Consider the following 25,107-nt stretch of genomic DNA (forward strand, 5'->3'; position numbering starts at 1 on the left):
ATGTCTCTTTTTTGTTAGCTTTCCCACAGGTTTCTTCATGTCAAGCTTACTTTTGTGTCAATAAAAGTGGATCATGAATACCAAGAATATCTGATCTGGTTTTCGTATAGTGTAGGCTACCACAAATGAAAGAGGCTTAGATATTAAATTGTTGCAAAAGTGTTCAACTGAGTTTATTAAATATATATCCAATATACTTTTGTAATATATTTGTATTGAAATATTACAGTAACCTGCAAAAGCCCTGGCTGTACTGACGCCTTCAGGTACTGTCGGAAATCCTAATAACGAGTTAAGAAAACAACAACAAAATGCTATTATAAAGGTGGGAATTGTCCATTACATTTTTGTATTGAGTGTCAATGTTGTCCCCCTGTTTGTCTCACAGAAACATGCTGCCACAGTTTGAAGTAATGCAGATAGGTGGTCCGACCCCTTAGTGACTTTTTAAATGCTAAGTGTATGCTGAGAGAGGCCTCTGGTCCTGATGAACTGTGATTCATCCATGTGTTCACTGTACTCACTGATTCTATTCATAATGGGGGGGTAACATTTATCCATCATGTGGATGTTACATTGTATGTTAGCATACTGTTGGTAATATAGTTAAAGTTAAGGATATGAATACTCTGAAATAGTCTGCTAATTGATTTTGCAATGGCTGTATACACAAAGGAAAAAAAAAATATATCCAGAAATTTAAAATGCTACACATGCGTTCCGGCGAGGAAGATAGTGAGACGCGATTGAAAGCTCTAGATTACAGTAGATAGATCTACATTTCAGGGCATGACTATCACTTGTCACAATCACTGGTAATGTCCTTTATGGCTGATTAAAATCTCCCCATTTTTCTCCTTTTTGTGATGGAAGCTAGAGTATCCGAGGGGCATTTAAATGCATCCTAATAGTCCTAAACGGAAAGCTTAGGAAACACTGTTAATGTCCTTTAAGTTCTCTTAATAAATCCATGCCTTTAAGGCTAATTAAAATCTCCCCACATTTTACCTTTTTGTGATGGAAGCTAGAGTATCCGAGGGACCTGTAAATGCATCCTAATATTCCTAAACGGGAGGCCTGTGAGTGCAAGAGTGGGAGGAGGTTGGCGGTGCGTTTCTGTGCAGTGAGGCGGTGCCTGCCCTGCCTGCTCTAGACTGCGGCGGGCTGAGTTGTTAGCTACAGAAATGGCGGAGGGGGAGTTGGACGTCGACTCGCTGATTTCCAGGCTTTTGGAGGGTGAGTTCGGCAGCCGTACTACATTTACATTATCTCTTTGTTTGCGGCTTCAGCCCCTCGAGGATGATTTCGGTTTGGTTTTGACAAGAGTCGACAAGAGAAAGGCCCGCTTCAGAGTATCCCGTTGTAGGAGTGAACAGGACTCGTCCCGTATGTTAGGGATGCAATCATACCTAATGGCACGTGAGACTTTTCATAAATGTTGTCAGTGTTAAAGTGTGAATTCACGATTGAATGGTACCAAAGTTGTAGTTCGAGGACTGTTGTTTGTAGGCTACCCCCCCCCACCCCCCAGTCAGGTCGAGTATGGGAGAGAACACCAGACCAACCTTTTAAACTATCTATAGAAAATGACTGTAGCCTTGATTAATGTCGCAACAACGCTAACGTTACTTGTATTGCACCATTAGAGGTGTCATCACTTTGGCATGTACCACATAAAACACTAGCTAAAAGGCGTTTACTGTAGAAAATCAAAAAAACGGCTCTTCTATAGTTCCCCCAAGCTTTTCACAACAAAGTACACCATGGCGGGCGGGAGCTTGTGGGTGTATATCAGTTGTTGTTGTTGTTGTTGTTGTTGTTGTTGTTTTTGAATTAAGTATGCCGAAAATGTCAGCACAAGTGTCTGTCTCTGAAGACATCTGAAATCCTGGTTCTAGTATGCACATTAATCGTTTGCCCACAATCATAAGCAAAAATGTCAAGTTTTCAAATGGGATTTGGCATAGGATTTCTCAGCTGACAAGAGAAGGCACGTTACATGGTTATTATAGTGTTATGGATTATTGCTGAATGTAATGTTTACACAAGCCACATGCCTTGATGATATGCCACTTTAAATAGACCTGCAGAGTTTGTACCCTGTAAGCATATCAAAACAAAGTTTGTTTCTCCATGTATTTTAGTAATTCCATAGCCAGTGTTTTTGAAAGATACATGTATGAACCAAGTTGCCATTATTTCTGTTAAACAGTGCATATATTTAAGCTTGTATCCCTCAAAGGTCTTAACATGAACTACTGTTGGCAGATAATCTCCTGTTCTTTATTATTACTAAGTAAAAAAAAAAAAAACAAACATTTGATCACCATAGCTACATCAGTGATAAAAGAAGAAGCGTTCTCAGTTTAGCTGCAGATGACAATAAATCAGAAAAATGCCTGTAATGTGTTTCTATCTACTCAGGTAGCTATAAGACGCATGTTTGTAGGGATCGACCAATTATCGGCCCTGGCTGATAATCGGGGGCCGACATTTGGCAATTTGCAGATGATCTGTATCTGTGTTTTATTTGACCGATAACCGATTTAAAGTTAATGACTTAAAAAGGGCGCTACTTTGGCTCCGCTACAGCTGTTAGCAGTCTGCAACACCTGCAAGCAAACTGTTTAAAAACTTCAGGAAGCTATTTTAGTTTCTTATTATTCATTTTTTGACTGTGTATTAAGTTTTTAAAGTTTCAGTTTTATTCAATAATTGCTTAAAGCATTTAAACAAACTTTTGTGTGTTAATTTTGACTAAAAGATCTTCATTTTTACTGTACCGTAACATCATTTTCGGTTTCAAATATCTGTTCCATTAACTACTAATAATTGGTACCGGTGTTACACCGAAATCTGTGACCCATTGAGATCGGTGTCCCCCTACCTCAACCTGAACCAAACCCCTGTCCCTAACCTTAACCACGGAAGGGGGCACTACGCTTTTAACAGGAGGGACACAGATCACGACGGGTCACAGATTTCGGTGCAACACCGGCATTGGCCTCGAAAAACCAGTATGGATTCGGTCGACGCCTACACGTTTGGATATAGTTTGGGTCGTTTGAGACTGCAAAAAGACACCTCAGTCCTTTTGAAGAAAGTGGTGCTGCTACACCATTGTTATGTGTTGGGTATCGGTGGACTCTTATCAGAGCTAAATAAGGGCTCCTGACAGACCGTAACGGAGCTGCTCCGTCTTCTCTGTCTTTCTCTTGCCTTTCAGTCCCTTGAGACAGTTGTCCCTCTGTGTCTTCAGTAATCATGTGGACAGCCGAGGGCAGCGGTGAACAAACACTCATGATCGATTTGTCGGTCACACGCAGATTCATTCGGTGGCCTAAAAAAAAACAATGTGTGTGTGTGTGTGTGTGTGTGAGCTGTACAGTAACAGTAATGTGAGCCTGTATCATCAGCTAGGCAAGGCATTACTGTAGCTAGTTAGCCGGCTGTATATTTAGTTGCTTTGTTTTTTGTGCCGCGGCGAGGAAACCTCAGTGGAGGAAATTGAAGGGATCTGGCCCTAAAGGCTTCCAGATGTGAGCTGTGAACACATCCGACCATCCATCTTCTTTCGGCCACTTTCTCTTTCCCTTGTTTTTTTCTCTGGAATACCTTTTTAGTGTGAGCAATGTATAATCACCTTTTTTCTGCAAAAGTTCTCAAATGCTAAATGTTGTATAAACACAAGCCGTTCAAGAACTTAAAATAAAATGTGCTTAAACTGACAGAAAGTATTTGACAGAACAATGTCCACATTTAATCGTCTGTTCTGGAGCTCTTTTGACCACAACATATTTTAATCTCCATCAGCGGGTGCACTTTGACACGGTAGGTGTTCAGATGTTGCATTATTCTTAACACTTTTATTGTTCATGTTTGCAAACATTTAGATTAAAGTCAGCAAATTGTCTGATCAAAGTGCGTCGGTTAATGGTTATTTTCAATATTGATTAATCTGACAGTTCAGTCGTTTCGTCTATAGAATCTCAGGAAAAAAATGTCTGTCACGATATGCTAAATCTCAAGTTGACATTTGAATAGTTTCTCGCAAGAGTAGTGTTATTCATCTCTTCTGTGAACAAAAGGTGTAATCAACCTGTACCATATCAGGTAGCTAATATTTCCTGTTAAATATGAGGACAACAAAGGCTCACTGGGACACTAGGTCACATATTTGGACCATACACAGGCAGACAGACACACTCAGTCTAGAGCTGGGTGATATGGGAAAAAAAATCAGATATCACGATATTCTTGACCAAATACCTCGATGGCGATATTGTAGGGTTGACAATTTGTGTGTTATTTATAATACTAGATTTTTGATAAATGATCATCAGTAATGTGGATATAATGACTAAGTAGGTAAAGGCAAATAATAGAACAGCTGGAACAGTCTGGTGAGTTCAGAAATGACATCACTTTACTGTAATGCAGCCTTTAAAACCAGGAAAAGACAACACTTATGCCATATTACAATATCCAAAATCTAAGACGATATCTAACTCGTATCACGATATTGATATAATATTGATATATTGCCCCGCCCTAACTCATAAGGGCTGTATTTTATTTTAAGACTTGACCTTTCGACAACACAAAGACCTCCTAACAGGCTTTTCTTTACTGATAAATCCTGGTTATTTATCATATCTTATTGTACTTAACCCGATCCCATCTACAGTCTGCTTATGTATTTAGACCTTTACTAAATGGCTTTTTCCCTGGCTTTCAGGTCAAGAAGCTCAGAAGGTTTTCACTTTGCCACACCAGGGAGTACTTTTTTCATTCTGCAGGGAAAAAAGGGAGCTTCTCCTTAAAGAATGAGATCCGTATCCACTTTAATAGGAGGTTAAGCTCTCACTTTTTCAATGAGCTTTGGTGCCAGTCGGGAATGTACATACTCATGCACACAGACGCACCTACGGAGAGCTCTGTGATCTCTTATTAAATGTCAACCGGGACAGCTGTCCCTGGTAGAAATGAGCCTACCCTTTAGGTGACACACACCGGGGGAGAGTGTAAAAAGGGCAATACGGTAGTAGGATCTAAAGACATGCTAGCAGCTGTGTTAGGGCTTTGGTTTGAGCTAAATGCTATTGTCGGCAGGGCTGTGACGGTGTAGTTTTTTTCTTACCGCTGTGAAGAAGCAACATATCACCGCTGTATGGCTGTTAATTGCAACCCCCTTACGGGTAGGATTGGGCATCGAGAACCGATTCCTACTTGGAATCGTTTCAAAAATTGGACCCTACGCCGTAGCCTGACGTGCACCTCTCAAAAAATGTAACTACACGTTGCGGCGCCGCAGACCACAACAACTGTGATTGGTCCGCTCGGCCGTGGTTCTCCTTCTCCGTAAACAACATGAAATCAAGGAGAGGGTTAACTTCTCCTGCTCCAGATTTCCCACCGTGGTCAGAAAGAACAGGGGAGACACTTTGTTTCTCTCACTATGACTCTAGAGTCGCTACTCGCTCTGAAGATCATCACTGTCACTCACTCGCTCTTCCACACACTCCCCAGACACGCATGCCAGCCCTGCTGTTCTCTTAAAGATATTGATGCACACACCAACGCACACGTATAAACTTCAGGCCACTTACGTAGGCTACGGAGAAAGCTCTGCGTAGAACCTCGCAGAACCAACAATCACCCTTAAAGGGTAACTACCGTTTTTTTTCAACCTGGACCCTATGTTCCTATGTTTTTGTGTCTAAGTGACTGATGGGAACAACAATCTTTGACATTGGTCCAGTATTAAGCAAGATCGCTGCAGTCGGCAGCGGTGAAACAAGCTCCAATATAAGTTAATGGGGCAGTTGTCCAGCTTGTATTTACCTACACAAAAGTGCTCGTTTTACCACTGACAGGCTCAGATTAATATTCTAAGTGTCTGACAACATTCTCTCTGTTGCATTATTTTGCAGATACACTGTGAGAACAGTGTCACAGAACTAGCTGTGAAAAACTCGGGCATTGTGTAGGCAAGAGATTAAGGCTGCAACTTACGATTATTTTCATTGCCGATTATTTTCTCGATCAGCTGATTAGTTGTTTGGTCTATAAAATATCAGAAAATTGTGAAAAAATGTGGATCAGTGTTCCCCAAAGCCCAAGATGACCTCCTCAAATGTCTTGTTTTGTCCACAACTCAAAACATATTCAGTTTACTGTCACAGAGGAGAGACGAAACTACAACATATTCACATTTAACAAGGTGGAATCTGAGATTTTTTACCTTTTTTTTCCCATTAAAAAATGACCCAAACTAATTTAATTAATTGATTTCTCAAAATAGTTGGCAATTCATTTAATAGTATAATAATCAATTCATCTTACACTAGTTACACTAGAGTGTGAGTGTGTGGACATCCAAAGACACACACCAACACACACCCATAGGGTGCGCGTGTCCTCCAGCAGTTGTTTGATGGAGGGGTTGACACGCGTTGTATAGCCGACAGGCTAAACCTGATCAACTGACAACATGGTTTACAATCACCGAAGCCTCCGCGCTGCGCCTCTCTGGTTTCATTTGTCACTCTGAGTACAATGACTCGTCATTCGCTGTCTTGTGACCAGTCTTGTGAGTCAGAGCTGAAAAGGTAAGCAACACAATGGTGTGTAGATGAACTTACCAAAGCCATTTGTCTGTATAAATATACAGTATAATGGCATTTGTATGTCTGTGTGTTAATATTCTGTAGTCAGAGGGGCTCCACTTGTCTAGTCCTGTCACTGGTTCACATCGGGCCTAGACGCCCTGTCCCAGTGGACTCTAACACAGTAACATGAAGCCTACTGTAATGGGATTCATTGCATATCAGGTGGCTCAAAGTTTATTTTTAAAAGTACTGGGGGTATTCATGACTGCCTCTTCCAGTGTGGAGCTGATTAAGAAAACCTCATTAATTGGCGGTTAGGTGTCTAATCACCGGGGTGTGATGGCCTGTCACAATCCATACTGTCATGGCAACATTACATAGTGTGGGAAATTAATATGTCGTCTGTTGTAGGGCTGCAACTAGTCAATTAATCCGTTGATCATTTTCTCTTTTAATAGTTTGGTCTATAAAATGTCAGAAAATGGTGAAAAATGTGGATCGGTGTTTCCCAGAGCCCAAGAAGACATCTTCAAATGTTGTTTAGTCCACAACTCAAAGATATTCAGTTTACTGTCACAGAGGAGAGAAGAAACTTAAACATATTCACACTTAACAAGCTGGAATCAAAGAAATATTTTCATAAAAAAATGACTCATTCCGATTAATCGATGATCAAAATAGTTGGCGATTAATATAGTAGTTGACAACTAATCGATTAGTCAATCTAACGCAAAGATATCCTTGACTGCCTGGAGTCGATTTCAGTACTTAATACTTAAAAGTACTAATACTTAGGTGTCTAATCACCGGGGTGTGATGGCCTGTCGCTGTGGTGAGAAACGATCAATACCGTCACGGCCACATTACACATCACTGCACGGCACTGTGGGAAATTAATCTGTCGTCTGTTGTTTTAGTTCAACTCTCAGTAGCGTGTTTGAGATTTTTCAATATTTCACAGCAGAATCACTCCGGTTGGTTCCGGCACATTTGAGCTGACGTCGCAGTTTTCACAGTATTCATAAAAAAACAAGCAGACAGCAGCAGCATGCCTCAGCAGTTTCCTTCCCTGTGTTTTTCTGTTTGTTTGTTGAGTTCTCCATTAACGGCTCCCTCCCTCCCTCTCCTCCTCATTAGTGTTTACTGGTGCTGCTGCGCTCCAGCAAAGCAGCGATTACAGCTTTCCCAACATGCCCATGCTAAGCCCACGCCGTCCCAGGCTTTAGTGACAACAGGCCCTCTGTCTGGCCTGCCAGCACAGGTGGCCAGTAGGCTTTATGCGGCACAATCCACACCACACAACTTGGAAAGTTATATTTTGGAGCCATTTTGGTTTATGGGCAAAGACGCCAGCCAAGTTGTAACCCAGTATGGGTACATGAAATCTCTCTAAAGGGCATTTCTCTATTTAGGAGCTGTCCAGTTTGTGGTTATTTCCTGAGATGGAATCGTCACTGACTGTGGAACTGCACACGTTTTTAGACAATCTGCATCCACTTTCCACACACTTTATGTAAGAAACGCATGATGAAGGCATAGGGTCAATCAAATATAAAGACTGATAGTTTATGTTAGGGTGTAACAGTACACAAGTTCCATGATTCCGTAAGTACCTGGGTTGTGCCGTCACGTCTAGTGTTTACACAAGTAAAAGAAAAAAGAAAAAAATTTAATTGATTTTTGAAAATTGTATGCTGCTAATATGTCAGTAATGTACCGTCATTATTGCAGAAGACTTAAAACCTGCATATCTGCAAATATAAAGTAAAGGGGGAAAAATAAGTCCAGTAAGATAATAAAATAGTAATAAAATAAATCGACATTAGCCATCATAAGCTACTGGTCATACCACCTAGTGAGGCTGTCGCAGTAAAACCCCTGAACTGGTGTTGAATCAAAAAGGGGAATTGTATTGCTTATAAATGATGAACTTTTCATTCGTGAGTGTTAGCTTGTGTAATTTCTGTAAGGTTACAGTTTCACTTTAATAGTGTACGATGATGTATCCCAGAGGTTTTGCCATTTAGTAGGTGTGTGTGTGTGTGTGTGTGTGTTCCTGACACATTTCAGACTAAAGACCAGTTAATTGCCGGCTTGTCCAATTGGGAAAAGCTGTTTTTTTTTTGGGTCAGTGGTTAGGGTAAGTCTCCGGGAATGGAATGTAAGTTAATGTAGTGTCCCCCAAAAGTGACCTAAGTAAATGTGTGTGTGAGAGAGTGTGTGAAAGGGGGTGGCGTGTTTTCAAAATAAGAGTAGATGTCCTGAAGCCTCTGATTGGTCAGGATTTCTCAACATTTTAGGATCTTTTTTTTTTTGCTATAGGTAAGATGTCAAAGGCTGAACTGAAAGAGTTGACAAAGTATTCTGCTCTCATAATACATGGCACGTTGGTATCACCCTCCTTGTTTTCGTCGGCCGTGGGGGGCTGCTGCTGAGTTGCGTGGTGTGTTCAGGCTGCTGGCGTGGCATTCTGTTATGGAAACAACAATGGAGGAGCCTGTGTGGCGGGGAGTGTTCACCCCCTGGCACCAATCGTGGCACAGAGCTCACCCAGGCTATTCAGCTGGCTGGCGAGGCTTTTCCGATAAACCCTCTCTCCCCTGTCCTTCTATTCACCCCCCCCCCCGACTCAAGCTTCACTTTCTCCCTACATTTCTCTCGTTTGCTTCTCCTCTCCATCTTTCCCACACTTTATGTTTATTTCTCCCCCAGTCTCTCTCAATTTCATCCCTTCTTTTAGCCCCACAAAGACAGCCATTCACACATGGCACTTAAAGGCGGACAAAACGTCCTCTGAAAATGCGAAGCCTGCACAGACAAATGCCATCACAGTTGGGACTTCTGCCTTAAGATTCTCGCCCGCTCTCCTCGCCGGAGTTGCTTTGTGCTTCTCGTTCACTGAGGGGTCAGTGTTTTCCATCGTCCCTGTGTGGGAGAGGGTTAGACGGAGGAGGGGAGCATTGGCCTCGCGCCCACTTGGAAAGAATAGAGACTAAAAAAGGCCTGACAGGGCATCTTTTTTGGTGCAGCAGTGACTGAAACATGCACGTCATACCTGCTTAAAACGCCTGGCTCTGCTTGACCCACTACAAGTTATTTGCATATGTTTGTTTCCGTGACTCTGCAGTTCCCCTCAGCTCTACAGCGCGTTTCAGCATCTTTTAGCTCATTGTTTTGGTATTCTGGCCCTGCAACGTATGCCTACCACCTTACACCAAACGATTGAGATGACGGGAGCACCCCAAATCTGGCAAGACTCTCCCCATTTCATTCCGATATTGGAAAATAGTCTGCGACAGTGGAATCGCTTGAAAAGTCGTTTGGTGGTATGCGAGCTGCCTGATCGGATAGTGATCAGATATATTACCTGTGCGAGTATATTCCCACAATAGGTGCATCCAAAATGGCACTTGGTGCAAGAGATTGAGCCTTCTTCCTTTCTTTATATTTTCTTTTCTTTATGACATGATATGATGACAAAAGTGGCATTAAAAAGACAAGTGTAACCACGGCCAAAGACACAAAATAGTGCAGTTAAAATATAGTAGGGCTACTATCGATTATCTTCATTGTCGATTAATCTGTTGATTATTTTCTTGATGAATTAAATAGTCGTTTGGTCTATAAAATGTCAGAAAATTGTGAAAAATATCGATCAGTGTTTTCCCAAAGCCCAAGGTGACGTCCTCAAATGTCTTGTTTTGTCCCCTCATTAAAGATATTCAGTTTACCGTCACAGAGGAGTGAAGAAACTAGAACATATTCACACTTAACAAAATGGAATCAGAGAATCTGTTTTCATAAAAAATGACTCAAATCGATTATGAAAATAGCTGGCGATTAATTTAACAGTTGACAACTAATCGATTCATCTGTGCAGCTCTGAAATACAGGAATAAAATAGAACATATAAATAAATAATACTGTGGTAGACCAGTGTACAGTAATAGTGTTGATGTGAATGGGCTTACGCAGCTCTTTGGCATCGCTGTGGACCTCCACTCGCTCCGTTCTCTCTCTGTCCTATAACAACAGAGCCTTCAAGTGCTCCCCCTTTGTCCTGACTGACTCGCTCACTTCCTCCTTCCTCCATACGGTAGCGCCCATATATGGTAATGCCTTCAAGAAGAAATCTGTCTGTAATTCACGTATGTGTGTCTCTCTCGCTCTCTCTTTCTCTGGCTCTAACACACTGGTCAAGTGAACTGTGCTCTTTGAAATAAATGGAAAAATAGTTTACCTTCTTGACCCTTGGCAAGTAGTTTGCAATCACTTCACTTTACTTCAGTCATAAGTTAGTTAGAAACTAGACAACATGTTAGTTTGATTGTGTGTTCAGAGCGTTTAAACTTGTCTAAAACAACTCTGGTGTGGTTCAACGTGCAGCACAATGGTGGGTTGGGCAGAAACCAAGATCCTCCCAAATATTTAGTGAATTAACTTGGCAACTGGCAGCAGGCAGCTGAACTCAGGGAACACTGGCTCATTTGTCCTTAGAAAGATCAACCATTGTGACATAGGATAGTGGGCAGTGTTGGGCGGTAGTGCATTAAGACGGTATTAACTGGCTATTACTGCTTCCATGGTTCGGAGTACACCACCTTGGGAAATAATCATTATTAGCTGAAGCCCTAATTTTCTTTTCTCAGCACTTGCGTTATAGGTACAGTAGGATATTGGTTCAGTTGTTGCATAAATAGCAGGGTGTCCTAAATTCGATAGTGATTGGTTCAGCGTTAGATCTGTTGAAATGTGATTCCCTGTGCATGCTTTCCCAGTGAGGTATCATGTTAGTCATAGTCCTATAGACCAAGGTCCATCATTTACTTGTTAGATTTTGATGCATCTTGCAGAGGCTCTAACCAGGGTGTATCCCAGGCTGCACTGAAGCGCCGTACAGCCAGAGCTGTTTAGGTCTGAGGGGTCTGTGATCTGTCTGGAATGCAAAGACAACTCTGGGAGGGCGGGGGGGATGGGAGCTGCGCTCTGACGTCAGCACGGTTCACAAGGCAAGGCAGAGGAGGTCCATTGCCCGGAGTATAGCCTCAGTCAAGAATGCAACTAAACGATAAAGACATGAAGAGGAGAGGAAGGGGAGGGGAAGGGGGGGGTGAAAGGAGAAATAGAGAGAATAGTTGCTTGCAGTGTTGTGATCTAGCTGGAGAAGGGACACAGCGTTCAGTCTGAAGAGGTCAGAGGGTGACCAGACCCAAAAGCTAAAAGCTTAGGCAGACCCACACGTGCACCTGACCAAATTAGGAGAAAGGACTCGGAACATAGAGAGCTTTCTCAAAGAAGAGCTTTTCACTCATCTTTCATAGGAACCAGCTGGGAGATACGCGTGGAACACCAGTCTCAACAGCTGGTTTAGCCAGAGACCTGATTCTTTCATGCTGCTACTACTGAAAAAAGCAGTGACGCTAACTGCTAAACGCTGTGCATCTGTTTGGGTCGTCTGGCCATGTGTAATGCTTTTAGCCATTTGCTATGCCTTGAACCATTGTTTTTAGGAGAGTTGGAGTACAGCACAGTGTGTCAATCTAGCATGTTTACCCAAAGACCAAACTGCATGCTACAAAATACAAACTACAGTAACTTTTCTACACACATAGGCACACATTCATGCTCGTACTTTGCTCATATTCTTGCTGCAAATAATAAAGGGCTATTCCAGTGATATGGGATTGCACTTAAAGTTAGGGGACTTGTGAGACAGATTAAAAAGGATTTTCTTTCAGATGAGGATCCTACAATCCATAATACAACCTGAAGTTCTCACACATTTCTTTTTGCCAACCAGTTAAAACCATTCAAAACAGAATCTGAAAATCCATCTAAAACACAACTGTCACAGCAAGTTAGCTGGTGTGTCGCTACCTGTTGCTGTTGCTCCTGTTGTGTGTATATATATATATATATATAGCGTGTGTGTGTGTGTGTGTGTGTGTGTGTGTGTGTGTGTGTGTGATGGTACCATGGTGATTTAACTTTTGAAAGTTATTCTTAATAGTTACAAGGGCTCAACGCTAACTTTTTAAAGTGGTTGCTGCCTTGGCAACCAGGCATCAGCTTTTGGTTGCCTATATTTGCCTAATTAATTTCTAATGTTGTATGTACATTTTACTAATGAAACAATGAGAGAATGGCTTGCAATATAATTTCCCATCCCTCTCAAATAGGGGTGCAACGGATCACAAAACTCACGGATCGGATCACGGTTTTGAGTCACAGATCGGATTAATTGTCGGACTAGCACAAAAAAAGGGGGAATATAACAATAACTTTTAACAATAATTACTTCTTTCACCAGTAAGATGCTGTTAAAAGACAAAAACAGATGAGAAAAGGGTATTTTGCAATAACTTTGAATGCACCACGAGGTTTACCAGTTTTAAGTAAACGCAAAATTTTGTCTTTTTTTTTATTTTGTTTTTCAGACAACAGCAGTGACCAGTGCTAGTCTGTGTCTTTTAGCTCATAGCTTTAACGGCAGACTGTTGGACGTCCTGCTGTTGGAATCCTCAGTGAAATACAGTCACACTACACTGTTTAACTGTCAGCATTTTAGCAGTGTTTAATCCAGTTACTACTGTAGCTAACGGTAGGCTAACGTTACCTGCTGCCAAGTGTAACGTGCTATTAGCGTTTACTAGCATGACATGCAGCGATGCTTCAGTTGCCTCTAACGTCTGTTTTGGAGCATCAGAGAGCAGCGCAGACATTTAGGTGGCACCGAAATGAGGCACCGAAATCCATGTTGCTATTTCATCCGATAGATACTGGGCACCGGTGCAATATTAGCACCGGATTTTAACATGCGCTGTTAACGTGAACAGAAAATTGTGTTGCCTGTATGTTTTCACGACAAACGTGCATGTGTGGAAAGCGGTCGAACAACAGCTGAAATGTGTTGCGCACGAACGTAGCTAGTGTTTCAACTTTACAGAGACAACCTAATAAAATATTGACTTCTTTAGAAATGAGATTTCCAGTTTTGTAAGTTTTGATATATATATATATATATATATATATATATACACTAATATTAAACCGGTGGTTGCCAAAGGGGGCAATCACAGGCCACGAACTGGTTGTTAATTGACTCAATCTGGTTGCAAAGGGCAACCCTTACTATCGAGCCCTGGAAACAATTTTAATTATAACATTTTCCCTATATTTTAGGCCTAAATCTGTAGTATCTTCTGTGCACGTGGCAGCAGGCCTCGTGTAGTCTCTGTTGTCTGTGGCTGAGATGCCACAGCAGCAGCAGCAACACCACCTTCCAGGCTTGAAATTGGTCTGGGTTGCCATGGTGATCAGATGTGGTACAACCATGGATGTATTAAGAGAACTACAACCTCCTGTTCCCCCTCTCTCTATCGTTATCTCTCCCTTCCTCTTCACTGGGGAAGCTGCAGTGCAGTGGTGACAGAGTGAAGGATGCTGGGATACCTCCCCACAAGCCCGTAGTGGTACGATCTGAAGTCAAGGTCACTGTGTGTGTGTGTGTGTGTGTGTGTGTGTGTTTTCCTGGCTCCGTCTTAACTTTACCATATGATGTAAGTGGATCTTCCCAGGCAGTGAGACTGTCCTATATTAAGCCTGTTTCCACCAAGCAGTTCGGTTCAGTTCCTCATGCAGTAGAACTGTTATTTTTGCGTTCCTTTGTCAAAAGTTGTGGATGGAACAAATAGAACCCGTCCATCCGTCCCGTTTTTTTCCCTATCCCTCTGTTGAAGGGTACCCAGCATTCTGATCCGATTCTTAAAGGTGGAGCCAGAAACACTGCAGTCCGCGATTGGTGCAGACATTCCTCTGCCTCATTGGTGAATACAGGGAAATACAGAGAGAGGTGGATGAAGCAGTGAGGAATAATAATTATAACAGCGCAACAACCCCGCTTACATTTAGGAGTCTGTGATGGAAACAGAACAGATCTCCATGGGGGTTCCATGCGGTTCTAAAGCTACTATAGCAAAAGTCTTTGATGGAAACGTGGCTTTAGGCCTTGCTGCCTGTCAGCTGAGCCGGCACAGACCTGCAAACACACCATCCCAGAGCTGAAAGGGAGGGGTGTGAAATCACCCTCTTGACAGTCGACACACATTTCAGTGGACACACAGACACTTCTTGGCGCTCACTCTGGGATATGTTGTGCATAAAGACCAATAATACGCAGTGTTTATAAATATTTCCAATCCAAACCACTGGAGGATTTTCAAGAGCATGATTATCCTACGTTTTTGCAGCTAGTTATTCGAGCCGGTGAAATCGTACCTTTGCACAGTCTAAATATAGCCATGGTCTTCCTGTTCAGGTGGGGCGTGTGTGATGGCAGGTTGTGTCTGGTGAGGTAGACGGACAGAGCAAGTCTTTATCGCCTAAGGTCTCCAGGCAGAAATAGCAGAGTCATGTTGCACACACTGTTGTCATTTTAAACCTGGATGTTAAATAGCTTCAGAGCTGCAGGAATCACATAGCAACACTAGGGCTGGATACCGAATTCAGTACTTTTTAGGCACCGACTGGATTGCCTCTAAAGTACCAAGTATCAAAAAATGCCTCGTCATTCAATACCCAATTTCAAAACCTAAGGAGTGAATCTCATCAGAGTCAGTGAGCCAATAAGCATGCAGCATGCTTCTATACTAAGACCTATAATCTTAGTCTATTTTATTTACCTATTAAGTGGCGTTTGACGCCTGCTAGGATTTCCATCATGCTGCTGCGGTGTCATCTGACAGCTCTGGCCCACTTCTGGGGTTCACCAAGCAGAGTTGTCTGTGATGCTGCTACTCATCAACACTCTGGGAATATACAGTATAGGGCAGTGGCAGAACATGGAAATACTGCAGGAGAAGTTCAAAAGGCAGCTGTATGGGGTTTACAGATGCCATACTTTATGTCTGGTCATGTTCATAGTCCTAATGTTGACTTATTCTTTCATTGGGGTATTTCCTCATGTAAAAACTTTAAGACTGTAGTGGGCAGAATGTTGTCTTGTATGTTCTGTATTTATTGAATGCATGTTTCATCATACAGCCACATGACTAATTGACAAATGAAGTAAAGAATCAGCTAACCTCATTTATCAAGTTTTTCATTTTTCTGACTTTACAGTCTTGTGTCCATTTAATGGAGAAAGATCCCATCCCTACATGGATCTACATGCTTCTTGACCACAGTGACCCCCCGCCCCCCCCCATTCTCTTTGCCTCAGTTACACAACAGGAAGTGGTCTCTGAAACACAGCCAACAACATCAACAATGCCCACACAGCCATCTCCAGCCTGTTGACTAAACCCGATCTCCTATTCAGTATTTAGTGTGAAGTCACCCAATGGAAGATGATGTGTGCAGTTTTGTGACAATCAACAGGATAAAAAAAACAAAAATCAGGGAACAGCTTATGCCTGAAAGCCTGGATCACTTTGTTGATGATGCTCATGCCTCTTTAAAACACACACAGTTAGTCTTTAACTCTATTCCATTCCTCCTCCAGTGCGAGGATGTCGTCCAGGGAAGATTGTCCAGATGACGGAGGCAGAGGTGCGCGGCCTCTGCATCAAGTCCCGGGAGATCTTCCTCAGTCAGCCAATCCTTCTGGAGCTGGAGGCTCCGCTCAAAATCTGTGGTCAGTAACCTCCCGCTTGGCCTTGTTCTCCCAAACTGTAGGATGTCTTTTCGTTAACCTCCTGCTCCTCCTTCCTCCACCCATCACTGCCCCCGCTCCGTCCTCCAGGCGATATCCACGGACAGTACACAGACCTGCTGAGGCTCTTTGAGTATGGCGGCTTCCCTCCAGAGGCCAACTACCTGTTCCTGGGCGACTACGTGGACAGAGGGAAGCAGTCCCTGGAGACCATCTGCCTGCTGCTGGCGTACAAGATCAAATACCCCGAGAACTTCTTCCTGCTGCGGGGCAACCACGAGTGTGCCTCCATCAACCGCATCTACGGCTTCTACGACGAGTGTGAGTGCTCCCTGCTCTCCTAAAGTGATACAGAAGCCGAGGGTTGGGTTTTCTGTATTTTCGGTATCTTTGCCATGAGGCCTACTGACTCACTATCTTGTTGGGGTTGCAGGTAAACGCAGATTCAACATCAAGCTGTGGAAGACGTTCACCGACTGCTTCAACTGCCTGCCCATTGCTGCCATAGTGGACGAAAAGATCTTCTGCTGTCACGGAGGTATTCATGTTGACAAACTGGTGATCATTACCATGTATCCCGTTGGTAGTTTGCAGGGTGCGATTTGTAAAAATAAGCAGGGGGGGGGGCAGTGTCTGGGAGTCACAGGACATAGTACAGGACAGTGTCTGACTGTCCCGGGTCAGTAATGGAGTCACAGGACAGTGTCTGACTGTCCCGGGACACTCCTCAGGACACTACTAACAGGACAGGACAGTTTTTGCTGCCACTGCTGCTGGGATGCTTTTTGATCATGCACAACGAAATAAAACATGTAAGAATTAAATCCCCCTTCCAATACCATGGATATAGTGCCACTCGGCCAGGCATGCCAAAACACTTTTTTCAATTTATGAACTTCAATATTCAATGGAAAATAATCTCAAAATGAAATAGCACAATGAGGTGTCCACATAAAATACAGCGCTTTCAAGCAGGAAAGGCGAAAACAAAATACTTTTGTTTTTGGTGCCTAAACTTAACTGTCAGCGCCGCATGACGTTCACCTTTTCTGGCTAAACTCCACTACCACGGCCCCTGAAAGGACCGTCATCTGGCGGTGCCTGTAGCCGGCTCACAGTCACCTATTGGCGGCTAAACAACTGCCATTGGTAGCCGGCGTCCCGGAGCTCTGTAGCGGCTAAATACAACCAGCAACTGCTGCTCAGATTTTATCGTTCTATGGCACTATAGACTGTTCACGTTACAGCGCTTTACTTAGTTTGAAATATTTTTATTTTAGGTATATAATAAATGGTCTATTAGTGAAGTAGCATTGATCAATTTGAGGGGGAAGGGGGGTACATTTTGTCTCCACCGGGGATACAAATAATTCAGCAGAGGCAGGGATATGTAGAACAGAAAGGGGGAAATCCCACGCATCTCCCCCAGAAAATCACCCTGGTAGTTTGTACTGGGAGCACTTTATTCAGACATCAGTGTTCGTGTTTTGATATCTGCCCTAAGGGCTCACTGTCAAGTCAACTGTCAAAACCTATTTGTCATTGTTAACGTGTGATGTGGAGTATGACAGATAAAGTTCAGGAACCTTTTTATAAGCTTTCGGTATTTTTGGTTGACTAATCTGACATTAAGTAAATGGGTCAACGCTCATGGGGTTACTGATGTGTGTTAACACCTGGCCAGACACAGGTGGGAATTTCTGCAGAGATTTACACGGTGACGGTTTTGTGTCATCGTGTTGCCCACAGGTCTCTCTCCCGACCTGCAGTCTATGGAGCAGATCAGACGCATCATGAGACCCACAGACGTGCCCGACACAGGTTGGTCAACACACACACACACACACACACTTCTTAAGTACTTCTTCCTCCACTGTGCGACTACAATAAAAACATTTAATTTGTTGCACTTGGGTTTTTAGTTAATTTAGGTTGACTTTAAAGGGTAACTACCATGTTTTTCAACCTGGACCCTATTTTCCCATGTTTTTGTGTGTAAGTGACTGATGGGAACAACAATCTTTGAAATTGGTCCAGTATTAAGCGTGAACGCTGTAACTGGCAGCCACAGACTGGGCTGCTATGTAACCCTATAGTTACATAGCCTATAATGTGCATCGTCAATTTGGTCCACTAAAAGTGCTTTATTTTGCCACTGACAGGCTCAGATTAATATTCTAAGTGTCTGACAACATTATGGAAAGGAACCCTACAGATATAGGCCTTTTTAAAACCTCTTTAAGACCTTTCTGTTTAACCAGAAACAGCTCTGAGGTCACTAGCGCTAAACCCACCAGACTCCATTTAAAAAAACAATACTTTTAGCGTGTATAGAGCCAACATATTGTCACATGTAAATAGGTAAACTATGTGTTTTATTTGAATCAAAACTAGATTTGTGATGGTTGGAAAAGTGGAAAGACGACCCAAAACGTCTTTTCATAATTTTATTTTGTTTCTGCCGACTTTGAATGAAGTGGATTTTACGATGCTAAAATGACTGTTTATTTACATGGAGTCTGGTGGGTTTGGCGAACGTAATTTCGTGGATGTTTTTATATTTAAAAAAAGGATCTTACTCTTTAACAGAAAGGTCGACCTCCTTAGAAATCCTTTCCATAATGTTGTCAGACACTTAGAATATTAATCTGAGCCTGCCAGTGGTAAAACAAGCACTTTTGTGAAGGTAAATACAAGCTGCACAATTGCCCTATTAACTTACATTGGAGCTTATTTCACCGCTGCGGACTGCAGCGATCGCGCTTAATACTGGACCAATGTCAAAGATTGTTGTTCCCATCAGTCACTTAGACACAAAAACATAGGAGAATAGGGTCCAGGTTGTAGTGTTGTACGGTAGTAACCCTTTAAGGGTTGCAACTGACAATTGTTTTCGTTACAATAATCTGGCAATTATTTTTTTGATTAATCATTCGGTCAACAAATTATCAGAATATAGTGAAAAATGCCCATCCGCATTTTCTAAAGGTGACCTCTTCAAGTAGCTTGTTTTGTCCGACCATCACAGGAACATTGAACAAGATATTCAGTTTACTATCACATATGAAAAGCATCAACTTATCACAACTTATAAGCTCTTACTTAAGAATGTTTGGCATTTTTGGTTTATAAATGACATGACATGTAATTTATTATCAAAATAGTTACAGATTTAAAAAAAAAAAAAAAAAAATGTGTCGATCAACTAATTGATTTTGGCTTTAATTGATAGACAAGTGAACCAGAGCTTTTACGTTAGGATTGGCCCGATCCCATCCACAGGAGCATTTTTTATGGATTTATGGGCTATTCAAAGCCCAATCCACTTGCAATCCTTTGTATGCGCCAGATACGCAAACTGTCAAAAACACCTTTTTACATTAAATATTGATAGCTTAAGTTCAAAACAAATCTAGGTCCTTAGTTATTAAGCTTCTCAGGGTGGGAAATCGGCCCTAACTGGCCATACATTCTCAGAGTGACGCAGGTTTGTTCCCACTTTTAGCCCAGTAAGTAAAAGAATTTATCAACTTTCCTAACTTAGGAAATGACTCCTATATCTGCTGATATTTAAGAGACTTGCAAGCACATTCTGTGGGAGGAGAGATGTTTATTTATGACAATGAGGTTATTTGAAGATACTGTGATTCCATTCCTTGTAGCCTCAGCTGATAATGGATTTGTGCTCTTCTGTAAGTCCTAGTAAACCAGTGGAAGTGAGAGTCTTTGCCCCCTCATCAGTAAACCTGGTCCTTCTTGTCCTTATAAGGCAACCAGTGTTCAGATCCTAGCAGCCGCTGTCTCTCAGATCCTCTTATGGTCTTTCAAGGAGACTATGAGTGTGTGGAGGTGAAGAATGTTTGTGTATAAATATATAGGGCAACCTTGGTGTTTTATTAGCCAGCATACTGTATGTTTATGTGACATAAAGGGGACTTCCAGAAGTTTGAGAGAGGCTTGATCAACAGCAGAGCACACTGTTTAATGCTGGGACTCAGATTTGAGGTCTAACATGATGAATCACATCTCATTATCTTGTGTGAATGCAGCCATTAACACCTCTCTGGACAGCAAGTGTCGGTGAGCTATAGTTAATATTGTGTAGAGCTGACTATTTCGATAATTGATTAAAAATTCTCCAATTCCAGCATCTTAAAAGTGAATATGTTCTAGTTTCTTCCCTCCTCTGTGACAGTAAACTGAATATCTTTGAGTTGTGGACAAAACAAGACAATTGAGGACGTATTTGGCAGATATGCTGACTTTGAGACACAGCAGTTCTCTCAGAACCAGAGAGTTTACATATTTAGGCCTGTGAAACAGGTTGTTGTGAGTCGGCCGTGTGGTAGCTGCTTTTTAAAATGTATTCATTGTTTTGCTTGATTTGCCAAACTCTACGATGGCTGAGGAACTTTTTTTGCTGACTTTTTTAAGGCTTTATGTCGACCAAACTGTATGTGAGATAGCTATACGAGACACGCAATAAAACAGTCAAAGATCTTTTACTTTTTTGGATTAAAAGCATGTCAATAAACTCTACATGTCTGGCCCTTGGTGTGGCCCTTAGTGAAATTGAGCTTGACACCCCTGCTCTGGATCATACATAAAACAAAATCATAGACCAAACAACTAATCAATTAATAGAGAAAATAATTGACAGATGAATCAACTATGAAAATAATTGTTAGTTGCCTTAATATTGTGTATTTTTCCTCCCAGGCCTCCTGTGTGACCTGCTGTGGTCTGACCCCGATAAGGACGTCCAGGGCTGGGGAGAAAACGACCGCGGCGTCTCCTTCACCTTTGGCGCCGATGTGGTCAGCAAGTTCCTCAACCGCCACGACCTGGACCTCATCTGCAGAGCCCACCAGGTACCACACACACACACACACACACACACCCTCTCACTAGCTCACCATTTAAACACATAGAACAGGGACTAAACGGATTCATCAGGCTTCCTGGAAACATCCATCCAGTTGTGGTTTAACACAGCCACATAGGGCCGCACAATATATCGGGGTTTTTTTGGGGGTTTTTTATCGTCATCGCGATACCAACTGGCACAATATACACATATCGCTAAAGGCTGGGACACATCGCGAAAGACACTCAGAGACCTTTTTGTGTTAGTTGAAGGAAAATGTCGGGAAAACTGCACTCTGTCATTCTTTTTTTAGTGCTGCCTTTCATGTTCAATTCAAAATTCAATTTGTTCAATAAATGAATGTTGGAAAGGATTTCCTTTCATTTGTCTTAAATTCAACAAGCAATTTGTTGTATTTTAGCAGCCACGTGTTTAAATGTGACATATTGGCATTGAAGTGCTGAACTGCTGAAAGAAGCCCATATATCAGAGGATGGTGTCTACTGTATGGAAGAACTGAGTGATGGTTCTGTGTGTCTGACGCCCCCAGGTGGTGGAAGATGGTTATGAGTTCTTTGCCAAGCGGCAGCTGGTGACTCTGTTCTCAGCTCCCAACTACTGTGGCGAGTTTGACAACGCTGGCGGCATGATGAGCGTGGATGAAACCCTGATGTGCTCCTTCCAGGTATGACGTTACCACAAAGTACTGACATGGTTGTGTTCAAGTAATCGGGCACTGAAACTCCAAATGCAGCAAATAGCGCCACTTATTGACTGTATGTGTAGGCTTTATGTGTAAAGGTAAATATGTGTATATATAAAGATAAAGATGTGATGCCAAAATGAACTGTAAGATGATGAAGACGATAACAGTCTTGAGAAATGCATATTGTTAGCATGTTGTCTTCTCTCAAATATTTGGCTATAGCCACGATATTATTTGAAATTGCCAAAAAAAAAAAAAAGATACAAGACCCCGAATTAGTTGCAATTACGTTGAGTTATCCTTGTCAAATCAACCATTCAATTAGCTTATTTTCATCAAGCATTCCCAAAACCTCTGGAGCCCTCCTAAATATCAGCACAGATAGGAGGGATTTCCTAAGTTTAGAAAGTTGTGAAAAAGATCAAGGCTAGGTAGCTTAAAGTGGGATAAAAAATGCATCACCAGGGTTTTTCCCGGGTCATTTTAAGGATTAGGTGCGGCACCCGAGCCGTTTTGGGCAGCACCTAAGACGAATGAATGTAACTGAAAGACTTTCCTCAGATCTAACGACTGTAGTCGGTCTTCTTTAGCAAGTTTTGTCTTTACACTTGTTGAGTGTTTTTTTTATGTATTATCTGCTCTAGCTTTTCCAACGTTATAGAAAATTAACGTTATGGTACAGATATGGTAATAATAATGCTCCAAAATGTGAAAAAAAGACACAAAACTACCACAAAGGGACAGAAACTGACTACAAAGAGACGCCAAATGACCCAGAGACGCAAAACAACCCCAAAGAAAACAGAAATGACCAAAAAGAGACACAACACAGCTACAAAGAGACACAAAATGTATGGGGACATTGCATTTTTCAAAATTGAAAAATGTGACATTTTCTTGGGGAAGGACGCCTAAAACATAAACACACTACCGATTGATATTTTATCATTTAAAAGCTGTTATTCACGTGTCTGCTCCTAGATCCTGAAGCCGTCTGAGAAGAAAGCCAAGTATCAGTACGGAGGGATGAACTCGGGTCGGCCCATCACTCCCCCCCGCACAGCCCAACCCCCAAAGAAACGATGAAGAAGGACGGAGGGAGGAAGAGAACAAGAGAGGGATGATTGTCTCCTGTTGGCTTTTCACAACCCCCAAAAATATAAGTAAAAGCAACACTTGGCGGAGAGGGGGAAACAAAATGAACACAAACTATTTTAAAGGACACACCCATACCTGTCTTTCTTTTCTTATGTCCCTCTGAACCGCTGTCACACCCTCCTCTTCTTCTTCCTCAACGCTTTTTTTCTTCTCGCTGCATCTGTGTAACATTTTTAAAAACAGTGTTCAATGAAAAACACAATACAAGGGTGTCATTCTGTAGCATATCAGTCATTTTGTCTTTTTGTGTCTTTTTTGTCCTTTTTATTTTCTTGACAACAGAATGACAACTAGTTTAGTGTGCCACATCTCCCCGCTCCCCCCGCCTGTACAGACACAACAGGCAATAATGACGACTGCTGGGTTTTCAATAAATAATACAAGAAATGAATCCATCTGAATGTTCTGCGTGGTTCTTCCAGTTCAATGGGACACAAACCTGACAGAGAGAGCAGGGGGGAGGGGGGGGGAGGCTCTGTGGTTTTAAGACTGGAGGCAACCTGTTGCAAACTATCTTGCATTATAGTTTCATTTTGTAAAAGTGTAACACTGTTTTAGCAGAATATTACAACAATTTCCATCCTATGTTATTAAACCGGTCAGTTTCTCAACAGTTTTTTTTTTTTTTTTTTTCTCCAAACTTTGCCATCCACACATCAATCTCTGCCATTTTTTTCTCTCCATTTTACAGAAGGGTGGAAACAAGTGTTTAAAGTGTATTACCGCCACCTAGTGGTAGCTATTAAGGAAACCTTGTGACACTTGTGATGTTCTTGCATCACCTCGTTTGTTCTCCACAGCTATGAGCATGTGTTTGTCATTGTTTAAATTACGAAGACGGAAAAGTACTTAAATGTGTATGGCACACACTAATTAGTTTGATCTAAATTGAAGTTGCATTCATTAATTTTTAAGTAATTAAGTAATACGGAAGTAATGAATAAAACTACTGGATCGGCCCTCAGTCACTCATAGGAGAGGTGACCATGATTTCCACTTTATTGCACTGCTCAAGAGAACTTGATCCAATATATATTCCTGTTTGTAAACAGCTTCCCTGTCAAACATATGTATTTATTTAATTAAAAAATCAAAATATCAGATCGAGAGATCTCTCTCTGCAGCAGTGCACCCCGCACACACAGACAGACACACACAGAGAGACAGGCAGACAGACACAGAGAGACTGACAGAGACAGACAGAGAGAGACACACACACACACAGACAGACAGGCAGACTGACACAGAGAAACAGGCAGACAGACAGAGAGAGGCAGACTGACACAGAGAGACAGGCACACAGAGAGACAGACACACACACACACACACACACAGGCAGACACACACACAGAGAGACAGGCACACAGAGAGAGAGACAGACACACACACACACACACACACACACAGGCAGACACACACACAGAGAGACAGACACACACACACACACACACACACACACACACACACACACACACACACACAGGCAGACACACACACAGAGAGACAGACACACACACAGAGAGACACACACAGAGAGACAGGCAGACAGCAGTCCCTTCCAGCTCCTACCCCAGAAAGCTGTTCTTGTCTTGTGTGGAGGTGAGTGGTGATGAACAAAAAGACTAAGCAGCCAGTGCCTCGAGTTTACAGCTAATTAGCCAAAAGACTAAACAAATAGTTAACTTGTGTCTTGCTGACATGCATGAGCTACTAGCTTATGAAATAAGTTAGCTAAGGTTTGGCTGAGGCATCATGGCCATACAGGCTGATGTCCTCTACTTAATGGAGATACTCCAGGTGAACGGCTAAAATCTGTGTCAAATAACGTCATCACAATTGAGTGAGTTAAGAGTCTTTCCCCCTTAACTGTTAGGTTTAAATATGTAGATTAATTTAGAAGAAATCTGCAGATGCAGCCTAACACAAATAGCATCGAAATGTGTATTTTGGAAGCCTTATTTATTAGAATAAAATAAGACATGGAAGCAAAATAGACCGAAATCTCAAAATTGACCACAACATGAAAAAAGTGTCCTGCATTAAACAGTAACTTCATCCTTTTGATTGTAGGCTCCTCCCTCATCTAATAAGTGTTTTTTCATTATTGGTGCAG

At 42.1% G+C, this 25,107-nt stretch overlaps 2 protein-coding genes across 3 annotated transcripts in view; one reads left to right on the forward strand and one right to left on the reverse strand.

The window, feature by feature from the left end:
* Positions 1 to 1,009: 1,009 nt before the first annotated feature.
* Positions 1,010 to 23,389, forward strand: LOC116036060 (serine/threonine-protein phosphatase PP1-beta catalytic subunit). The gene is made up of 8 exons (XM_031279500.2): positions 1,010 to 1,236; positions 16,114 to 16,245; positions 16,354 to 16,584; positions 16,697 to 16,801; positions 18,013 to 18,084; positions 20,983 to 21,134; positions 21,681 to 21,815; positions 22,818 to 23,389. Exons 1-8 carry the CDS (start codon positions 1,185 to 1,187, stop codon positions 22,920 to 22,922), a joined length of 984 nt encoding a protein of 327 aa, XP_031135360.1. The 5' UTR covers positions 1,010 to 1,184; the 3' UTR covers positions 22,923 to 23,389.
* The window catches only part of LOC116036058 (equilibrative nucleoside transporter 2), a 48,699-nt gene continuing 36,119 nt past the window's right edge, over positions 12,528 to 25,107 (reverse strand). The window contains exon 14 of one of the 2 annotated variants that reach the window (XM_035993752.1): positions 12,528 to 12,578. The gene's annotated coding sequence lies outside the window, so the exon portion shown is untranslated. Of the gene's footprint in view, positions 12,579 to 14,117; positions 14,137 to 25,107 lie in introns of those variants that run through there. The other variant, XM_035993753.1, reaches the window with a different exon arrangement.

Source organism: Sander lucioperca, chromosome 17 (assembly GCF_008315115.2).
Source record: "Sander lucioperca isolate FBNREF2018 chromosome 17, SLUC_FBN_1.2, whole genome shotgun sequence".
NCBI lineage: Eukaryota > Metazoa > Chordata > Actinopteri > Perciformes > Percidae > Sander > Sander lucioperca.

Bases quoted from the DNA above. Each gene is read 5' to 3' on its own strand.
- LOC116036060 (XM_031279500.2), top strand. From the start codon at position 1,185: ATGGCGGAGGGGGAGTTGGACGTCGACTCGCTGATTTCCAGGCTTTTG. The intron at 1,237-16,113 runs GTGAGTTCGGCA...TTCCTCCTCCAG, and splicing joins GATTTCCAGGCTTTTGGAGG to TGCGAGGATGTCGTCCAGGG. The intron at 16,802-18,012 runs GTATTCATGTTG...TGTTGCCCACAG, and splicing joins GATCTTCTGCTGTCACGGAG to GTCTCTCTCCCGACCTGCAG.